The 21,936-nt window shown below is 39.8% G+C and overlaps 1 protein-coding gene across 1 annotated transcript; it reads left to right on the plus strand.

Annotated features, from left to right (window-relative positions):
* Positions 1 to 5,848: 5,848 nt before the first annotated feature.
* Positions 5,849 to 10,519, plus strand: LOC102447541 (myelin P2 protein). The gene is made up of 4 exons (XM_006135284.4): positions 5,849 to 6,012; positions 8,131 to 8,303; positions 8,900 to 9,001; positions 10,259 to 10,519. Exons 1-4 carry the CDS (start codon positions 5,940 to 5,942, stop codon positions 10,307 to 10,309), a joined length of 399 nt encoding a protein of 132 aa, XP_006135346.1. The 5' UTR covers positions 5,849 to 5,939; the 3' UTR covers positions 10,310 to 10,519.
* The last annotated feature ends 11,417 nt before the right edge of the window (positions 10,520 to 21,936 follow it).

Here is a 21,936-nt window from a genome sequence, read left to right on the forward strand (position 1 = left end):
TTTTGGCTCTTGGTGTCTAATTGGTTGGGTACCCCTGATTTAAATGAATTAGTTCTGGAAATGGAACTAGTTGATTCAAAATACTAAATCCAGGTACCTTTACTGGTGTCTGCTGCCAGGAGGCTACAACTCTTCCTGATGCATGGTGTTGACAAAGTCAGCACCTGGGTTTGTCACTGGCTTATTGCGATCTCCCTTACGTTATTCTTGGCACCCACTAGCACCTTCTGAAGAAATGTCAGCTGTGTTCCATCATAGGTGATCTGGCTTTGTCAGAGGTGAAAATCAGGAAATGCTGCAGAGGTGATAGATTTGCTTGGGGAGGGGGTTGATGGAGCAGATTCAAGCAGTAGTGCTGACAGGATAAGGAGGCCCAAGGCATTTGTTGCTTAAAATGGAGGAAGTGTGTTAGGAGAAACCTGTACAGAATTTCTTAAAACAATTGCTAATTATAGCAGCAGTGCTCAGGACACTACTGTAGCTCAGCTGGCAGAAGCACTCTTCCTTAGGAAGTGAAAAACAGCTTATTCTTAGGGATACAGTGACACCACCTTTGTGCATCTGACTGTGATACTCAAAAGTCCTCTGGCAGAATTAAGTTTCATTATGCCTGAGACAGATAAATAGATTCACAACTATCTGAAGGGGAAGTTGCTACAAAAATGAAATGACTCCTCCAGCCACACAGGACCATATACCAGCGGACTTTTTCTCCAGTTTAATATATTGGCTCTTAATGGGGAAATAATGTAAAAGAGTCCTTCAGGGTAACATGCAGGAGGGGAAAAAACCCCAGAACCCTAAGAAAATTTGAAATGGGAAGAATGCCTTTAGAGGTAGAAAATATTCCAGGGAAGGCACATGAAAGCAGTGTGCAAGCATAAAAGGGTGTAGTGAATTCAGTATAACACCATGCTCTTTGGGCCTTTACATAAGGACTCCATTTTCCAAATAGCTCAGCATTTAGTGTATTAAGTAAGCTCCTTTTGAAAATCAAGCTTCCCATTTTGATGCCAAAATGGGTGGTAAGCTCTTTTGCATGTACTTAGGACTGGTTTATCAAAACAAACAGAACACTTAAAACTCCATTTATTATGAACTCCACTATAGTGTGTCTGGAAGTTTAAATTTAACCTTTCATATTAGTGATGCTGCTTTAAAATATGCATATGTACAGCAGTCCTTCCTTCTTGAAGGAGGAGCTGAGTGGAATATAACTGAGCTGGTTTTTATCAGGGATAGAGAAATATGGCATTATCTCATGTGCAAACCCTGCTGCAGGGGATATTACTCTCCTGCATTTCCCTAGGATGTGTAATTTACTCACTGTCACAATAGAATCTGTGATTGTAAATAGTCTTTATGATTAACAAGCAAATCCCCTTTTTCTTGTATCCTCCTGGATGATATTGAGAACAGCGATCTTGGACCCAATCATGATCACATTGTGGGGATGCTGAGATCCAAGCTGGGCAGCTAAGGTGCATTTAGACTACATTCCTCTTTTGAAAAAGGGTGGGGTTTTTTTCGAAAGAACCACGTCTAGACTGATTTTTTTTCAAAATAACCTTTTTCAAAAAAGCAATCGGATGCAATTATGCAAATGCAGCATGATATTTTTAAATCTGCACTTCATTTGCATTTTCTATTTCCTTCATTTATGTTCCTCTTTCAAAAGAGGAATGTAGTCTAGGCATACCCCAAGAAACCATTTCTAAACTGAGAGGTCTACAGCCTTCTCAAATTACTTTACAATTTAGAGAAAATAAAACAATATAGCAACATATTGGCTTCTCCATTTATTTTTCAACCCGCCAGCATCTACTCTTTCCTTCTTTTCTAGACTCCCTTCCCCATCCAGTCCATTTTTTGTCATAAAAAGCCTAACTACATACAACATTAATTTCACATGAAAGAGCTCCAATGTTCTCTGAATCCATGTATCACCTAGGTCCAGACCCTCAAAGGTATTTATGGTCAGCAACTCCCATTGCTTTTTTTGAGAACTAGGCATGTAAACTGTTAGTGGGAAATTAAATCACCCTCACCATTTTTTCCATCTGCCAGTTTCTTTTTTTATTGTAGTCGTTACTCCATTCCGCTTCTGGACTTGACCCAAGCTATGTCTACACTGCACGTTTATTTCAGAATACGCTATTCCAGAATAGTTATTCTAAAATAGCTTATTTCAAAATAGCACATCTACACTGCTAGGAAGCCTCAAAATTAGTCTGAGGCAGGCTTCCCTACTGTAGTGTGCTATTTCAATTTAGAGCCCCAGGAGGTACTGGGGAGGAATAAGTTAGAATGGCCCTGGTGAGAGGCTATTTCAAAATAGCAGTAGGAATGTCTACAGAGCCCCTATTCTGAAATAACTATTTTGGAATAGGCGTTATTCTATTGAGGTTTACAGAAGTCAGAATAAGCCTCCCCTTAGTTCAAAATTATTTCAAAATAACACTATTTTTATGTAGACACTCGCATAGCTATTTCGGAATAACGGCCGTTATTCCGAAATAACTTTGCTGTGTAGATGCACCCCTAGTGAATCATTTCTCTAATGTTACAACATTCTGAAGAGACACAAAGTTGGAAATAATGAGTATTTACCACAAAATCTTTCAGTTAAAAATGAAGCAGTTCTCCAAATTCTCAGCAAGTCCCCACGTCTATATATATATAGAGAGAGAGAGAGAGAGAGAGTACACACGTCACCTTTGGGTTCTAGTATTAGAGTATTTTCTCTGACTATTTCATTTGTCTTGTTAATCATTTGCAAATTTCATAATGAGAGACATTGAGAAAAAGTCACTCATTTGCACCCATATCCAGCAGATATTTTTATCTTGATTTTAATGTCATCTGTTGTATTTTCTTCAAACTCTTGGCCCAGGGCAAAGGAATTCTCAGTATTTCTGAATGTGCTCTTGGTTTAGATTGTCTGGATCTCTGTACTGCTGATTTGTCAGTATGAATAAACCCGTTTCTGAGAGTTAGGTAAGATACCAGCTCAGGCCTAAAACATCATGCAGAAGTCATTGAAGGATGTGTTAGTTTTCTGCTGAAATTCCCTATCCCTATGTCACCTCCTCCCTACGTACAACTGCTGTTGAATATTTAGGCACTTTGGCCTAGGTTTTCAAATCCTAGTGATTTTGGATGTCCTACTTCAGTGATTTAAAGGGGCCTAATTTTCACACATAGCTGCCAAGTGCTTTCTGAAAATAAAACCTCTTAAAGTTGGATACCAAAAAAATCAAAGCAATCCGTGAATCAAAGTTATTAGTTGCTTAAATATGTTAGGTCCTGGGATAGACATTTGGCCTCATTCTGATCTCACTGAAATCAAAAGTAATTCTACTCATTTGACTGGAGTTCACACCAGTGCAAAAATTATGTGAAACCCAAATAGAGCTTAATGTATCAAATGGATGACTAAAAGAGATATTATGGATGTAATATTTCACACCCTATTTTTGTTATTTGTTTGGCAATACTTTTTAAAAATAAAGGTGTACTTCTTACTGCTCATGGCAATCTAAGGGTGCCGTCTTGACACCACTGAAGTCAATAGCAAAATATGGGGTCTGAGCATCACCCAAGATATTTTTTTTACCGTTTTCTCCATTTTTCCACGAGGAATTGAAGTTAGATTAATTAGGTGATATTTGTCCAAATCTTTCTTTGTTTTTCTTTTTTCTTTTTCATTATGTCATCTTTGAAAACGAGATGCTGTAATCCAGACTTTATTCCTGGATTATTTGCTCATGGCCTTTGTGCTGTCTACTCTTCACTGCTACTAATTCGCTGAAGTAAATTAATGTTATTCAGATCTTAACCTGGCAAAGGGAAAAGTAGCTTCATCTTCTCCCTACTCATCCCAGCTCAGAATCCCCCCCTCTCTCTTTAGTTTGTTTAGGAGAAAAGATTTGAGCTTCAAGATATGCTATTTCCACTTGTGATGGTGCTAGTATTTCTTGCTATTCTTCTTTCTAGGCTATAAATCCTTTGAATGAAGCTGCTGTTTCTGCATAAGGGCACAAGGATGGATGGTAGCAATGGTGACAGTGAGTAGCTTAAGAATGGGTTTTTGTCTGTATAATTAATGCACTGTCACTTTCGTTCTTAAGGTTACTGGCACTGCAGTGTAACTGCTGAATTCTGACTAAGGGCTTTGCTACACGATCCATTAGTTTGCACTAGAGAGTATGAATTCTAGTGCATGCTAATTGTGTGACACACTAACTAGCCTGTGTGGACCCTTCTGCTGTGCACTAAAAGTTCCTAGTGCACATTAACTTAATACTATTTAAAATAAGATTATACAAAGGGACATTTTGTGCACCTGCAGGGTCCACATGAACCACTGTATACTAGTGCAGCTTGAATTCATATGCCTCAAGTGTGAACAAATACTCCACGTAGACAAGCCTTAATTCTCTCCCCTTGCATGTCTTAGGACTTGATCCTACAAGTTGCTGAGCACTTTCAACTCCCAATTTCAGCAGCACTACTTGCCTTGTAAAAGGGAATGTTACAAGGGAAAACTGAAGAATTCCAGTTAACTATTTGTAGTAGGATCCTTGTAAAATTCATCTGGGAAAGCCTTGAGAAATAACAGAAGAATCTGACTTGGGAAAAGTGTCTGAGCCTCTTGGGTAAGGGGTTGCCTTTGTTTATACTTCAAAATATATCTGATAAATTAATCTGCCCTTTGGAAAAGGGGTTGCATGTAAAACATCTCATAAAATCAACATTAATCTTCATTTTCTGGATTTACTCTCATGCAGGTGCTATTATACATTTTTTAAAAGGTTCTGCTTTTGGTATTTTTCCTTCCCATGTATTTTGGATGCTCCCCAGCCACTGCAGCACAGGAATCAGGACTGTGCCATAGAGCAGGGCAGGAAATGGTCTTCCTGTCCGGCAGGAAGTTTTGCAGTTTCAAAAAAATGTCCCATTTCACAGTGGGATAAAACTGAGACCTTTAGAAAATGATCATGGATATCAGAGATCAATCCCTCCCACCCTCACCTCCCAAATAGCCCAGTGGTTAAGGCATGGATGTGGGGTGCAAGAAACATGGAAGGATCACACCAAGTCCCTGCTCTGCCAGAGTCACTCTTTTCTTGTTTTCTTTTTATTTGTATGTCTAAAGAACCTTTGCTATTGGTTTTAATTTCCTTTGCAAAGCCTAACTCTGAATGGCAGTTCTCACTTTTCCCCTGTGCTTTCTGACTTCCTTGCTGATCCATCCACGTCTTCTATTACATCATAATGCCGTTGGAGATGCTTTCTCCTTCAGTTTGGTCTGCAGACCTTCCTTAGGAATTTTTTCCGCTGACTTGTAATGCAGGCTTCAGATAGCTTCTTCAACTTGGGCAAGTAATTCCAAGCCTCCTCCACATTCTGATCCTTGTGAGGTGACCCACCATGTGGTGTCCCACCATGTGGTGTTAGCTTAATTCACTGGCACCAGGGTTGCAATAGCAGTGACAATGGTGGCGGTGGAAGACACGGTGGTGGTGAATAGAAGGCAGCATTAATGTTCATGGTGTGTTGGTACCGTCCTTGGCATGATGATTTGTCTCAGACACTACAGCAGCCTCACTAAAGTGTTCTCTGGGCACTGCAACAGTAACCTCATGTCCTGCCCCTCATGCCCTCCTGATTAGTCTGCATTATTCAGTGGAGGGAGCAGTGGCAGGCGCAACACTGAGTCTTGGTACTAACACAAGTGGCTTTGGACAAGGTGTGCATTGTCTTGCCCCTGACGTTGCTTCTCCTGATTGGTCAGTCTGGAGAATTACAAGTTCAAGGCATCTTTATAAAGAAGCTATTGAGGCATGCACAGCTCACATAACCCTTCTGCCACCCACTGAGAGCTGCTGCTGTCATTGCCTTTCTCCTGCGGGACACTGCCTCGCAACACCCATAGAATGTGCAACCGATTTGTGGGAACCTGGAAGCTTGTCTCCAGTGAAAAATTTGATGATTATATGAAGGAATTGGGTGAGAAATGCTATTTTATATGCTTTGTTTGAAAATATCTCCTCTGATTCTATTTGGTCCTGGAAAATGTCTTCTTCCAAGGCCTGCAGACTCTTCACTCTGGTTAACTCTGCGGGGTAGTTCAATTGTTTTGTTTTGTTTTTCGAAGTTCAGCATCTTAAATGAAAACATGAAATTGCTGATTTGTAATAACTGATCTGCATCTCTGATTCCCATTTAATGAGAAATGGGGGGAAAAAACCATATTTTGCATCCCTCTTGCATGCACTATTACACTTAGAACTTACAATCACTTATTGTGTTCTGTCAAATTGTGATGGTGCTGCTGTCTCCTGACACTCAACTTCCTCGGGTCTAAATCCATGAATGAATCTTTCTGTTACTGAGAAGTGCTGGGAATGAAACAAATTAGACATTGTTTTTAGTTTAACACTAGCTTCATCATTTCATAAAGATTGCATTGGTGGTCAGTCTCAGCATTTACTATTGCTGTGTAAATTGTTCTCTGAGACCTTAATTCCCTTTACTTTAAAAGTTAAAGAGAGTTGCAGAATAATTCCAATCAACTAACTATGATAAATTGTGGGCATAAATTCAGCTATGGAGGTTTTTGTGAAGCTAGCAGGTCTTAAAGGGAATAATTTCAGCACTGAATATTTGCAGCGACTAACACTGTGCTTTACAAGTACTTAGATTTCACTATACATATTACCTTGCATAAAATTAGCATACAATGGAATTTTCAAAGATGGTAACTATTATTATCCCCCTTTTACATTTAAGAAACTGAAACACAGCAAGTCATAGGCAGAATGGGGAATAGAAGTCCCAGACTATTGCTCTAATTAGTTGTCCATGGTGTGAGCAGTATGGGTTATTGAGCTTATATAAAAAGAGCCTTTTAGATAGCAGTTGTATTTATAGCTTTCTGCTTCCATTCCCTCTTATATTTTAATTTGATTCCATTTGACATTTTTTACTTTTCACTGATGTTTAGCTGTTTCAGAGACACTCAAGTGTTGTAACCACCCTTCCACAGAGGATGGCTAACTAAATATCTCCCACTTAGTCTTTTGTATGTTTTGCATTGTAAAGTACAAACAGAAAAGCACTGAATTCTACTACAACTGGTTAAAAAAATTGAACTTTGAAATTTTTGCTGGCAAATGTTTCAAAAATATTTTTGTAAAAAAATTCTCGTGTTTACCACCAGCTCTACTCTCTACTTAGGTGCAGCACAGATTAATAGCTGCTTGTGTTCCTGCTTCCCTAAAAATAAAGTTCTTGTGTAGTCAAGTATATCTTTGTTTCTAACTAGAAATACAGTGTGATTCCATCTGAAGTGAGTTTTACCCATGAAAGCTTATGTTACTATATATTTTTGTTACTCTCTAAGATGCCACAGGACTACTAATTTTTAAATGTTATTCCAGTTATCCGAATTTCTTTTTTCTGAAAATTCAAGTTATCTGAACCCACAATGTATCTCCACAAAGTAGCTTTCTGTTAATTAGTCAGAAACTAATAACTTCCAAATTAGCCTTTTAGAGCCTCTTAGTGCTAATCAACAGTTCTGTATGTTTACAGTGGTTCAGAGCAGTTACCCGCAGTTCCTTACCAAATCCAGTTTCAAGTAGCAATAGCATCTTGGCAAGACAAATTAATTTATATTTCATATGAATGAATCAGAGCAATATTATGCCCACAATAGTTCTAATACCACTCAGTAAAGTTGTTCTGTTTTTCACTGTTTAATAAAATGCAAACAAATTAAGCAAACATCAGAATTAATCACATTTCCCTCATATTTTTACATCAGTTAAACTGCAGCTCAAAATAGCACTTCCATTTATCCAAATGCTGGCTATCCAAAACGTACAGAAGTCCCCTAGCCCAGTCAGCTAAACAGATGTGTACTATACATATACTCGACAAGGGGGTGCCTCTGCTTAGAAAATGGTGTTTTCTGCATAGTTTCTGCATCTGAAGAGTTAGTGTGAGATTGCAGCAGAGAAATGGCAGTATGTATTTAAGATGAAATTACTCTGATGCTCTGTAAAGTGATAAGCAATTTCTCGCTGCATAGAACATAATGGTATTTTTGTGTCTGATTTGCAGGAGTGGGCTTAGCCACCAGGAAACTAGGTGGCCTGGCCAAGCCCAATGTGATCATCAGCATGAAAGGGGATGTGATAACCATCAGAACAGAAAGCACTTTCAAAAACACAGAGATATCCTTCAAATTGGGCCAAGTGTTTGATGAAACCACAGCAGATGACAGGAAAACCAAGGTGAGAGTACTGATTTCCTTCAGATGGCTTCTGGTCTGCTGGATGACAAATGGGAGGACTTTTTTTTCTGTCATGCAGAGATTTGCAAACCATCAGGCTGTGTCTAGACTGCAGGGCTTTTTTGGGAAAAGTAGCCTTTTTTTCGAAAAAACTTCACCTGTGTCTAGACTACGGCCGCATTCTTTCAAAATTAAATTGAAAGAATGCGGCTTTTCTTTCGACAGCGGTACTCCTCATTTCACGAGGAAGAACACCATTTTTTGAAAGTGCTCTTTCGAAATAAGGCGTTCTTGAATGCAAACAGGGCTTTTTCGAAAGAGAGCATCCAGACTGCCTGGGTGCTCTCTTTTGAAAAAGTGGCTCACTTTTTCAAAAGAAGAGGTTGCAGTCTAGACGCTCTCTTTTGAAAGAGGCTTGTAATCTAGACGTACCCTCAGTGAAAAGCACCATAAGAAGAACAAATGTTGTACTGAAACCAACATCGCTGAGTGTGCTGCGTGTGCCAGGAATGTGCTGAATGCTATGTGAATTGCCTCTTTTGTATGCAAGACTATGGGAAAATAGTTATATTTTGACTCTTTCTTTGGTCTTTGCAGAGTGTTGTAACCTTAGAAAAAGGGTCGTTGATTCAAGTGCAGAAGTGGAATGGCAAAGAGACCACAATAAAGAGAAAATTGGTGGATGGGAAAATGGTGGCGGTAAGTGACTTGGACACACCTAACTGTTCATCACTCAATGTTGCAAAGATATAGAGTGACCACAGATTAATAATTTAAATCTAATTATAGTGTCAATTGCTGCTTTCCCTTTGGTTTCACTTACGATAGAAATAGTTAGGGGATGGAGGGAGAAATAACTGTAGGAAGAAAGAGGAAATGAAGTAAACCAAAACAGCTCCTCTACATTAGGGTTATGTAACTCACAGGTAAGACTAAATCATAGAGTTGTAGATTTTAGAGCCCGAAGGGACCATTGTGAACATATATTCTGACCTCCCACATAAGAAAGGGCAGAGGACTTCCCTGAATTAATTCTAGCTTCAAGTCCAACAGCTATGAGTGAACTAGAGCAGATTTTTTAGAAGAACATCCAGTCTTCATTTTAAAATTTGCCAGTGATGCAGAATCCACCACAAACTTTGCTAAATTGTTCCAGTAGTTAATTTCTCCCATCCCCCAATTTTTAAAAATGTGTGCCTTATTCCTATTCTAAATTCATCTAGTTTCAACAGTCAGTCATTGGATCTTGTTATATCTTTGTAGACTAAAGAGCCCTCTATTGAATTTCTGTTCCCCATAGAGGTACTTATAGACTGTGATCCAAGCACCTTTAACCTTTTCTTGGATAATCTAAATGGGTTGAGCTCATTGAGTCTTACTAGAAGACATGTTGTCCAATCCTTTAATAAGAGTGGTTAGAGGGAACTACAAGGGGCAAAAAGTTCTATATAGAGCCTTTATAATCTTAGAGTTTATTTATAAATGGTTCATCAATCTCCTTGAAAGAAAAAGGGTTGTTTTTTTTTCCATTGACAGGTCATGTTCACAATCGAGTTACACTTTGAACTTTCTGCAAGGAAGGGGGGACTTTTAAAAAAAATGAAAGCGGTTATGTGACCTTCTATATTAAACTTACCAGAGTGTATATTGTTGTCTTTGCATAAATACTTATGAAGGCAACGTGTGTTCTTGGAAGAAATTTGAAATCTTTGACTAGCTACTGCTTCGCATCTCATGTTATGAATTATGGTTTTCTTTAAGCACTCTTTTCAAAGTCTGTTGCTGTTGAAATAGATTCATTTTCCATTTGGAGGATAAAAATAATTTTTCTGTTTGGGATCTATATAAATTAATTAAATAATATGTCGGGAATATTGCTATTGATTTAATTGGCCATTGTATTAGATGCTTATGCACACATTTTAATTAACCCTTCTTATTTAATTTTGTTTTTAGGAATGTGATATGAAAGGTGTTGTCTGCACTCGAATCTATGAGAGAGTGTGAGGGAACTCCTTCTCTACATTGGACTAGAATTGGCTCTTGAAACCCAGCTTAGATCAATGGGCAAGGTCCTGTCTGTTATGCACCCTTTTTCTTATTTCCTTTATCAGGAAACAACTAAATTATCAAATGATATTTCAGCTGTAGTGTAACTAATCCAAAATATTGTGGTGATTAAATAAAAGCTTCCTGGCGTGTGAAATGTAGCTTTTGTCTGTGTTGTAAATTGTTTTAGTTTCCTTTATTGGCGGTTATATGCGTTTCTTAAGGTTGATGACCTACACAGAAGACATTATGATATTTTTCTTGATGTATGGATGGTCAAGACTATTTCTGCTTAAAATATTACAGTACAAACTGCAAGGCCCTATCTTTGGCAGTTTAAAGATGCTTTGACAGAAAGCAACTTATCTGGAATAATTCTTATTTCGTTGCTTTGATATGACAGTCTCAAATGGTTTTACTGTTGAACAGTGCACATAAGAATATCATCCTTATCCTACAAAACTCAGAAGGGTCTCCATACAATTTATAGTGGCTGTGCTTGGAAAAGAAATTGCAGTACATCAGATTTACCATGTTATTACTTCAAGCCAAAATTCTAATCTGATCTCACATAGTTTATACCCTGAAATGTGGTATTATTACTATCTTGATTCTTATTTCCAAAAAGACTTCCTGGAGGGAAAAAAGCATGTCTCATTTGGTATTTCTCTATGGGAAGGAATAGATTCTCTAATGTCAAATAATTCTTTCACTGAAAAAAACGTAATAAACAACAAGTCCTGCAGCTCCTTAGAGACTAACAAAAATGTATATGGTATCATGAGATTTTTGTTAGTTTCTAAAGTGTGGCAGGACTTTTTGTTGTTTTTTCAGTTACAGACTAACACAGCTGTCCCTCTATTACTTACACTGTGAAATGAAATGTGAGGTGCTGTCTTGAATGCACTTTTGAAATCCCGAATGGAGAAGTACTTGGTCTTTGCAGTTTCTGAGCTTTTGAACTCATATACAACAAAACACTTAAGCATGTGCTTAACATTAGGCACAAGTGATCCCTCTGACTTCAATGGAATTATTTTACATGCTTAAAGTTGAGCATGTGCTTAATAAATGCAGTAGTATTTTTGGAATATTTTTGTTGCATTGTGCTCTGTATCTTGAAGGAATGAGCACTAGAAGAGAATACCTTCAGACTTTAACAGCATAGACATTTTAAAGATCATTTCAACAACTTTTCCTTTTTACTTGTCTGACTTGACTTAGAGTTTGGCATCTTGTGCTTCACTCACAAGAACTGACTTAAATTAAAGCACAGCAGGAAGTTAGTATCAAAACCTGTTCTTGAATCTGCACACAGAGCTCACATTGACGCAACTGTGAGATGCACAAAAGAGATGCAATATCCTGTATTGTGTGGACACATTTTACCATCAGTTTACATCCCATGAAATTTCATTGATAGTTTATGCCAGTATAACCAGAGGTAGAATATGTCATCTAGGCCCAGATTTTTATAGTTATTTTAGACATTGCTGCGCTCAGTGCTGCAAGGCCTTTCTAAAGGGATTTAGGTACAGGCAGTCCCCGACTTACGCGGATCCGACTTATGTCGGATCCGCACTTACGAACGGGGCTTTCTCGCCCCAGAGGTCGAGGTAGCGGATTGCTACCTGCGAGCTCCGGGGCGAGAAAGCCCCGTTCGTAAGCTGCTCCGGTGCCCCTGGTCTGCTGGAGACCGTCTCCAGCAGACCAGGGGCACCGGGCGGGTTCCCACGCTTCTGAGGCTTTGCCAGAGCAAAGCCTCAGAAGTGCGGGGAACCGCCGCTGCTGCCGCTTGAGACCCGGTGCCTGTGGTCTGCTGGGGACAGTCCCCAGCAGACCACAGGCACCGAGACTGAAGCCGCAGCTGCGGGGGGGAGGGGTCCCGCGCCTCTGAGACCTTGCCAGAGCAAAGCCTCAGAGGCGCGGCACCCCGCTGCCGCTGCTGCTCTGCTCCCCGTGTCCCTGGTCTGCTGGGGGGGGGGGCGCGGATAGTGTGCCCCCCCCAGCAGACCAGGCTTTTGTTTTGGACCCTGGAGCAGAGCAGCTGGGGTGCTGCGGATTGGTCCTGCAGCACCCGCTCTGGGCACTACTGGACCAACCCGGCAGCATCCCAGCTGCTCTGCCCCAGGTCCTGATTCAGCCGCTGCTGGTCAGTTTCAGCAGTGGCTGAATCAGGACGCCTGGGGCAGAGCAGCTGGGGTGCTGCTGGGTTGGTCCAGTAGCGCCGAGGGGTGCTACTGGAGCAACCCAGCAGCACCCCAGTTGCTCTGCCCCAGGCATCCCCAAGTCAGCCGCTGCTGAAACTGACCAGCGCTGACTACAGGAAGCCCGAGGCAGAGTTGCTCTGCCCCAGGCTTCCTGGAATCAGCGCTCATCAGTTTCAGCAGCAGCTGACTTGGGGAAGCTTGGGGTTCTTAAGTTGAATCTGTATGTAAGTCAGAACTGGCGGTCAGTTTCAGCAGCGGCTGAATCTGGACGCCAGTTCCGACTTACATACAGATTCAACTTAAGAACAAACCTACAGTCCCTATCTTGTACGTAACCCGGGGACTGCCTGTACTTAGCAGTCTAAATTCCATTTGCAGTCATAGGGATGTTAAGTAGCGGTTAAGTAACTAATTGAGTAGTCAATGGAAATTCCATCGACTACTTGATTAGTCTATAAGGGGAGGGATAGTGCTCGCTATCACTGCTGTGGCTCTGCACTTTATACGTAGTAAGAGCCCAGCAGCTCTTACTATATTTATAGTGCAGAGCCTCATTGGGGTTAGCTCCCAGGGATGCTGCGACTCGGCCTTCCCTGCCCTCCAACTGTGGAGATGGTGCTGGGGGGAATCAGCTTTTAAGTTGCATATGCTTATTGGGTAGTCAGTTACTCGACTAGTCGCTTACATCCCTAGGCAGTCATACTTGTAACTTACATAACAAAACTAGACTACACCTGTAATTATATTTAATCAAACTGCATATTTTTGGCTGATCAATACTTCTATCCATTAGTTGTTCTACTTTGTGATGCCAACTCATTCAAACTGAGTACATCCAGCAGTATCTTTTGACTTGTGAAGCACACTAGCCCGTGCTCTATGGCCCTGCTATGTGGGGTGTTTACATGGGACTCCATGCCTTTTCCTGCTGGGCTAGATGTGATAGGAATACGTGTTTACTTTGGCTTGATATGCAGTACAGCACTGACATGAATCTTATGCTTGCCAGCTCTCTGACCTTGACTATATCATTGGTCTTGATTTCCCCAGTGTAAAGTGGGGGTAAAGATTTTTTCCCCCTCTTTAGTGAAATGCTTTGAGATGTATGGATGGAAATACTCTCTAAGGCTACGTCTACACTGGCCCCTTTTCCGGAAGGGGCATGTAAATTTCACTAGTCGTCGTAGGGAAATCCGCGGGGGATTTAAATATCCCCCGCGGCATTTAAATAAAAATGTCCGCCGCTTTTTTCCGGCTTTTAAAAAAGCCGGAAAAGAGCGTCTAGACTGGCCCCGATCCTCCGGAAAAAGTGCCCTTTTCCGGAGGCTCTTATTCTTACTTTGAAGTAGGAATAAGAGCCTCCGGAAAAGGGCACTTTTTCCGGAGGATCGGGGCCAGTCTAGACGCTCTTTTCCGGCTTTTTTAAAAGCCGGAAAAAAGCGGCGGACATTTTTATTTAAATGCCGCGGGGGATATTTAAATCCCCCGCGGATTTCCCTACGACGACTAGTGAAATTTACATGCTCCTTCCGGAAAAGGGGCCAGTGTAGACGTAGCCCAAGAGTTCTATGTAATTCTAGGGCTCCAATTCTAATTCCCTTAGAATCAATGGGAATTTTGCCTTTGTCTTTACTGTGAACAAGTTTCAATCTTAACAGCTGTGAAAGTGAAGTCTGAACTTTTATGACCTGAAGCCAGTATAGAGGAAGTCTCATCCTTGCACTGGAGCAGGGTCAAATGTAAGGGCAGGAAGAAGACAGCTTGTGCTCAGCGCAACACCTGTTTTCATGGGGAGCACAGTACTCTTCCATGTAGTGTCCTTAATACACCATGTCTTCTGTGTCTATTGGAATCTTCAGTCTGCCATGTGCAGTAGGAAACACACAATATATAAGAGATACCACTGAGATCAATGCACAGGAGAGTGCAGTTATAAATATTGATTACTCAATTTTTCCACATTTCTAAGTGAACAATGTGTTAAAGTAATCACAGCAAGAGGGACCACAGATGGACATTGCTAATACCAATATCACTGAAATGGGCAGCACTCTGAATCTGTTGGGAGGAAAAAAGTTAAGTGAGCCTAGTTTTAATGATTTGGCCAGTGTTAGGGGTGGGGGAAATGTACAGACGACAGCCAATTTCTGGAGTTACCTGTAAATCTATGAGCCATACTTTAAAAAAAGTGTGGCTGTTATATATATATGTACACAGAGAGTATGTCTGCACAGGGGCTGGAAGGAGCAATTTCTAGCTTGAAAAGACATACCTACGCTAGCTCTGATTGAGCTAGTGTGCTAACAGTAGCAGTGCAACATGTAGCCTTAGCAGTGCTCTCAGATGGGATTGTGCTCAGAGTGGCTAGCATGCCCCACCACTTGCACCACCCTGGATACACTTGTTTTAAGTGTGCTAGCTCAAACTGAGCTTGCATGAGTATGACTGTCAGAGCTGGATATTACATCTTTTATGAAGGGACCATTTTGAGCATCTTACCTTACCTCCTTAGTAGCACAGTCTATAGAATTAACCCAAAATAATTTCTAGAACATACTGTTAGAAAAAAAATACCAAATGTTTATCTAAAAATTGCCAGTGATGGAAAATGCACCATGACTCCTGGCATGTTGTTCTAATGGCTAATTATTCTCACAAACATTTATACCTGATGTCCAGTCTGAAGTTGTCAAGCTTCAGCTTCCATCCATTGGTAGGTTTGCCAGAAGGTTTCACAAAAAAAAACTGAACCCCCCCCCCCCCCCCACACACACACACAAAAAAACCCTGGGAAAAAAAGGCCGCAAGAAAAGTGGTTGAGAAAAAAATAAGAACCAGGCCAAAATGCAGTTGCAGTCCTTTTAATTCCTATGCTGCTCCCCGCTCCCTCCACCCCTGAATGTCCCAAGCAGTCTTCCCTTGCGTGCCCAGCCTCAGGCAAAACAGAAAATACTGGACAATTTAGATGTCCAGTATTTTCTGAATTTTTTTACCGGACGGAAGGTGCTAATACCGGGCTGTCCGGTTTAATAACAGACACTTGGAAACTATAGCAATTGGTTCATGCTATTTATCTTTCTGCATTGAAGAGCCCATTATCAAATACATGTTCCGATATAGGTATTTATACCCAGTAATCAAGTTGCCCTTTAATCTTCTTTTTGTTAAGGTGAATAGATTGAGATCCTTGAGTCTATCACTATAAGGCATGTTTTCTTATCCTTTAACGGGCTTTTTCTCTCCAATTTATAAATATCCTTCTTGAATTGTGGTCACCAGAACTGGATGCAGTATTCCAGCAGCAGTTGCAGTAGTGCCAAATATAGAAGTCACAAAATACAGGACTATGTAGCACTTTAAAGACTAACAAGATGATTTATTAGATGATGTGCTTTCGTGGGCCAGACCCACTTCCTCAGATCAAATAGTGGAAGAAAATAGTCACAACCATATATACCAAAGGATACAATTAAAAAAATGAACACATATGAAAAGGACAAATCAATTCTCAGAACAGAAGAGGGATGCGGGAGGGGGGGGGAGGTAAATGTCTGTGAGCTAATGGTATTAGACGTGATAATTGGGGAAGCTATCTTTGTAATGGGTAAGAAAGCAAGGGTCTTTGTTGAGACCCATGCGTAGAGTGTCGAATTTTAGCATGAATGACAGTTCAGAGGATTCCCTTTCAAGTGCAGCTTTAAAATGCTTCTGAAGCAGGATGCAGGTAATTAAGTCGTTGAGACAGTGTCCTTTCCGGCTGAAATGGCAAGAAACTGTTTTTTTTTTGTGATCCTGTCTAATATCTGTTTTGTGGGCACTGATCTTTTGGCGAAGTGTCTGAGACGTTTGTCCAATGTACAAAGCAGACGAACACTTTCGGCACATGATAGCATAAATTATATTTCTGGATGCGCAGGAATATGTGTTCTTGATCTTATAACTCACTTGGTTAGGTCCAATAATGGTATCAGCAGAGTGAATATGTGGACAAAGCTGGCAACGGGGTTTGTTGCAAGGGAAGGTACCAGGGTTGGTATTACTGTGGTATGTCCTGTGGTTGTTGGTAAGAATCATCTTGAGGTTAGGTGGTTGTCTATAGGAGACTATGGGTCTGTCTTCCAGAGCCTCTTGGAGTTTAGTATCCTGTTCCAGTATAGGCTGTAGTTTATTGATAATGTGTTGGACAGGTTTAAGTTGGGGGCTGTAGGTGATGACAAGTGGTGTTCTATTGTTGGTTTTCTTGGGTCTGTCTTGAAGTAGATGGTTTCTAGGTATTCGTCTAGCTCTTTCAATTTGCTTTTTTATTTCTCCGGGTGGGTAGTTGAGGCTTATAAATGCTAGGTATTATAAATGCTTGAGACAGAGACAGAGACCAGAAACTTCAGGATCTCTACCAACCACTATTTGATCTGAGGAAGTGGGTCTGGCCCACGAAAGTTCATCATCTAATAAACCATCTTGTTAGTCTTTAAAGTGCTACATAGTCCTGTATTTTGTTTCAGCTACAGCATACTAACATGGCTACATTTCTATCACTATTCCAAATATAGAAGTAAAATAGATTCTTTACTCCTATTTCAGATTCCCTTGTTTATGCATCCAAGAATTGCATTAGCTCTTTTGGCCACAGCATCTTATTGGGCATGTCTACACTGAGGAATTATCTGGAAATAACTCCCCTTGTTTCAAAATAACAGGTCAAGCGTACACACAACCAAGCTTATTATATCCAAATAATGGGCTTGTTATTTAGAAATAATAATTCCTGCTCATGAAGAGGACTAAGCTTATTTCGAAATAGTTATTTTGGGAGTTATTATTTCTAAATAACTTATTTCAAAATAACCTGGTAATATAGACACAGCCATTGGCAACTCATGTTCACCTGATTATCCAATAAAATCCCCTAATCTTTCTCAGAGTCAATGGTTCCCAGGACAGAGTCCCCTATCCTGTAAGTTTAGGCTACTTTAAATACGAGCCTCTCCATTACCTTGTCTGGGATTGATTTCAGATTGACAGTCCAATAATTACCCGGATCATCCCATTTGCCTTTTTTAAATATTAGCTCAACATTTGCTTTGTTCCAGTCTTCCAGAACTTCCCCAATATTACAATAGTTATTGAAAAAATCAGCATTAACAATCCACCAAGCTTCTACACCTGCTCTTTTAAAACTTCTGGATTCAAGTCATCTGGACCTTCTGATTTAAGAATATGTTACTTAAGTAGATGCCGTTTAACATATTTAAAGATACTAGTGGAATAGAAAGAGTGTCATCATCATATGATATGTCAGCATTGTTTTTCCACCCTCAAATACAGAATAGAAATATTGATTGAACACTTCTGCCTTTTCTGCATTATTATTATTGATAGTTTTACCATTTCCATTTAGTAATGTCTTCCAGCTCCAGAGTGGACATACAGTTTTATACATACATACATATTTAGATTAGGAAGCTTCATTTTTTCATTCTCTGTATATCACAATGTGATTCTGATCTCAGTTTGGGCTATTGAAATACAAGAAGTAAATAGTAATAATGCTATAAATGTATATAAATATATACAGTTAGAGAAGGGCCTACATTAGTAAGGTCAGATCTTGCCCTGGCTCTAGCTTCAAACTTTTCCAAAGTTCCAGGTGGTTTCAGTTCAACCCCATCTGTAATCTCTGCTGTAGTGACCATTTTACTGTTTGGAACAGCATGAAAATGAAAGCATCCAGTGCAATAATTACAGCTCAGAGCTTCTGTTTAAGTATCTTCAACAGTTAATGACAGCAACTGAAGTGCATGCTCCTTAATAGTAACCCAGTCACTTCACACTTAACCTACACATTAAATAAACAAGGTCAGCACTTGTGAACAGTTTTTGGTCACCAGACTTCATGCTGGCCGTAGAGCTCAGAAATGAAAATTCTCTGGTCTCTTTCCTTATGCATTCCTCTCCAAGAAGCTGACTCAAATGTTCCATTAGAGTCTCAGTAAAGACAAGATGCAACAAGTGAGCGTAATAAGAACAGGACAGAAGTGGGAAAGGAGAACAAAGGTAAAAATATCATCAGGTTATATAGGCTATTAACTGGGCCTGATTCAAAGGTCATTGGGAAACTTTCCATGGACTTCAATGGGCTCACCGTCAGGCTCAGAGTGCACAGCCTGGTGGTTCTGCATCATGTAAACATTTTCAAGTTATAGTCTTACAGATTCTCTATCAAATCATAAACCTTAGTGCTCCATTGACCTTTGCCCCATTCAGAACCACACACGTGCTCACTTCCTGCCATGAGTTCTGTGTGGGTTTATTTGCTTATCTGTCTTTCTTTATTTTATCCTTTCAGGGTAACCCTCCCTCCCTGATCCCTCAGCCTAATGTGATGGGTTCCATTTTCCCCAGCAGTTCGGGGCCATGCTAATTGCTGTTTTAAGTTTTCAGCTCCTAACTAAATGTTACTACGTGTTATGAAGTCAGTTTTTGGCATCTTCACTCTACACCAAGGTCATTTTTAACTGTCCTGGGAGCTGAGAGTTTTCCAGAACAGGAAAAGTGCAATTGAAGAAAGCAGAGACAACAGAAGCAGGTATTACTTTAAAGCAATTGCGTGAAGAAGCATTTTATAACACCAATCTCTTCTTACATGATATTTTAAGCATAAACATTTTCACTTCTAGCATGTAAGTTTGTCGTGCAAAACCCCCTACAAATGTTACACTCTTCATGCTTCCCGAGGATGGGGTAAACAGATTTTTTTTTAACCTTTTTTGTCTCACACTGCCCATCCTGACATTTATTACTTAGCACTCAGTGATTAAGCCACAGTGTCTGGTACGTACTTCAAGTAGAGCTACCTCTCAGATTCTTGCAGTATGTCAGCATTTTCACTTCTAGGGCGTGCATCATAAAATCTTTTCTCTCTTGTTTCTTTTATCCAATCACCCTGCCACTCCTCTCCGAGTTCATTTTTAACAAGCTTTAAAAATGCCTATTTAATTAGAGGAATCTCAATGCCAAGTTTTGTTCATCTTTTACAGAATTTTTCACTACTTTGTCAATGGCTTTGTTTCCTGCTATCCCAACAGGCACTGAGATCCATTCTGTTTCAGTATTTGAAATCCCAGATGTGCCAATTCTGTTGTTAGTAATAAAGTTTCATTAATTATCTGATTTTTGCTCTCTGAATTCCCATTTTTGTTCGCCAGTAGTCCTGACAATGAACCGACATGATGAAAATGGATGCAGGCTACACTTCCAGTATCAAGTACAACCCCAATATTATCTCTGCTAGTCTGCTTTCACAGTGGCTACAAAATTGGATGGTCTAAAGATGGATTGCTTTAATTCTAGTTTTCAAGTGTTGGGACACAGAATCCCATCTCCACTCTCCTAGTTTTCATCTTTAGACCTTCCTTAAATATTTGGTAATGTTGACCAATGTATCACGTATATATCAATTTCCTAACATTAATACATTTAGCTCACCTTTTCTCTTTTTACATTCATTATATATATTAGTCATATATGCTCATTTTCTTTTAGGTCTTTCTTTTCTTTTAGTTTCTTTGACCATACTTTAATCCTATTATCATAAAACATTTTAGATTTCTCCCCATGTTGTTAATGGGAAGAAACAGAAACACTAAACAAATAGATGACAAAACTGGTGGGATTTTTTATATCTTGTTTGTCTCATGCAAGGTAGTGAAAAATGCTGTAAAAGATGAAAAACTATACATAGAGATTTCTTCTCTAATTAAATAGGAATTAAAATCTAACTAAAATGAACTGAGAGAGGAGAGGCAGGAAGACTAGACAAAAGAAACAAAGGGGAAAGATTTTAAGATTTCCAGGAGGGGAAAACAATGCCAGTTTTGTTTAGTGTTTCCATTTTTTCTATTTTCTATTACTTTTGCCCAAAAAGTTAAATGGATTTTAACGACACCTCTTTGCTGTCTGTATAGAGAGAGCTGATCTTTTTTTTTTAGTTTTCTGTTTAGTGACTATCCTTCCTTATTTCTGAGAATTGAAATTTGAAGCCTGACATGTTTCCCAAGTCTGCACTTTTCCTAAGTGCTCCATTAATTTGTTTCCCAGCTATTTGTTTCCTGGTTTCTGTTTTTAGCCCATTTGGCCCAGTCATCTGGAAACAAGGAAATGCCTATTCCTGCACTTAACGTTTTCAGGAGATCATTTATCAATCTGTTGAATAAGATTGGGTGGGTGACCCTTTTCTGTGGATCTTGAAGGAGGGACTGTCACGAGGAAAAGGCTGAGTCTGGGCAGGACCATGGTCCAGGTGACGTGGGCCGTTTCCCCCCCACACATACTGCTAAGGAGTTTCCAGCACTTGCATGGGAGCCTCCCTAAATGGAAACCTCATGCACCACTTAGAAGTCTTTCTATGCCTTTACCCAGGGAAGGCAACTGGACTTTATACACTAGGCCATGTTAACAGCTTCCCTGGTTGCCACAATGGGACTATAATCTATTTTATTGGTAGCTTACCTGGTTTCCATATGCTGTTGTACATTTATAGAAATATTTTCAGACTCCCTTCATCCAGGAATTTTAGCATTTTGTTACATACACTGCCCTTGCCTGCTGCACATTTTAGCTATGGATTTTTAAAGTTCCCTCATGCAGAGGTTTCATCTCGCAGCCTATCTTCCTCTTCCTCTTCTCTCCTGAAGTGCTGATGATTCTCTTGAATTGCTTTTTCAAATCTTAAGCACATTTTTACTTTGAGTTTCATCATTACTAATGTGAACTATTTCTGCCAGGGGTTCTGCTTTTTCTTCATTTCAACTTTTTATCCATTATCTTTCTATAATGGATAAAAAAACTGGTATAAAATTGCTTTTACTCTGTATTGCATTCATTTTCCTAATCTGTCTAAACACCACTGATTTTTTTAGTGGCTTTGTTTATTTTCTCACCGTCTTTATCCAGTTTGGGGGAGGGTGACTTTTTAATAGTTCTGCGTACAATCGCCTTGCTTCATTAATATTTCCTTAAGTCCTCAGTATTCACTGTATTTCCTGCCATCTTATAGTTCCTTTCTTTCACTGCTTTTTTACATTCCTCATTCTACCATGGTACATGGGTTTTACCTTTAGAACATTTTGATATCCTAGGTATAACTAACTTTGCTGCCATCATGATTCCATTAGCTATAATGCTACTAAACACATCAATGGCATCACTTATCCATTGTTCAATAATATTTTTCCTACATTTTCTTCTAAACAGTTCCCAGTTTGCTTTTCTCATTTTACAAATAAGGGATCCTGCTCTTCCTGCCTGCAGAGATGCCTGTCTAGCCCCTGGTGTAGCTGTGCCCCCTTTCAGTGGTTGATTTGGGCCCACCTACTG

Source organism: Pelodiscus sinensis, chromosome 2 (genome assembly GCF_049634645.1).
Source record: "Pelodiscus sinensis isolate JC-2024 chromosome 2, ASM4963464v1, whole genome shotgun sequence".
NCBI lineage: Eukaryota > Metazoa > Chordata > Testudines > Trionychidae > Pelodiscus > Pelodiscus sinensis.

Coding starts and splice junctions, on each gene's coding strand:
- LOC102447541 (XM_006135284.4), top strand. CDS start 5,940: ATGTGCAACCGATTTGTGGGAACCTGGAAGCTTGTCTCCAGTGAAAAA. Junction 6,013..8,130: donor TGATTATATGAAGGAATTGG/GTGAGAAATGCT, acceptor TCTGATTTGCAG/GAGTGGGCTTAGCCACCAGG. Junction 8,304..8,899: donor CAGATGACAGGAAAACCAAG/GTGAGAGTACTG, acceptor TGGTCTTTGCAG/AGTGTTGTAACCTTAGAAAA.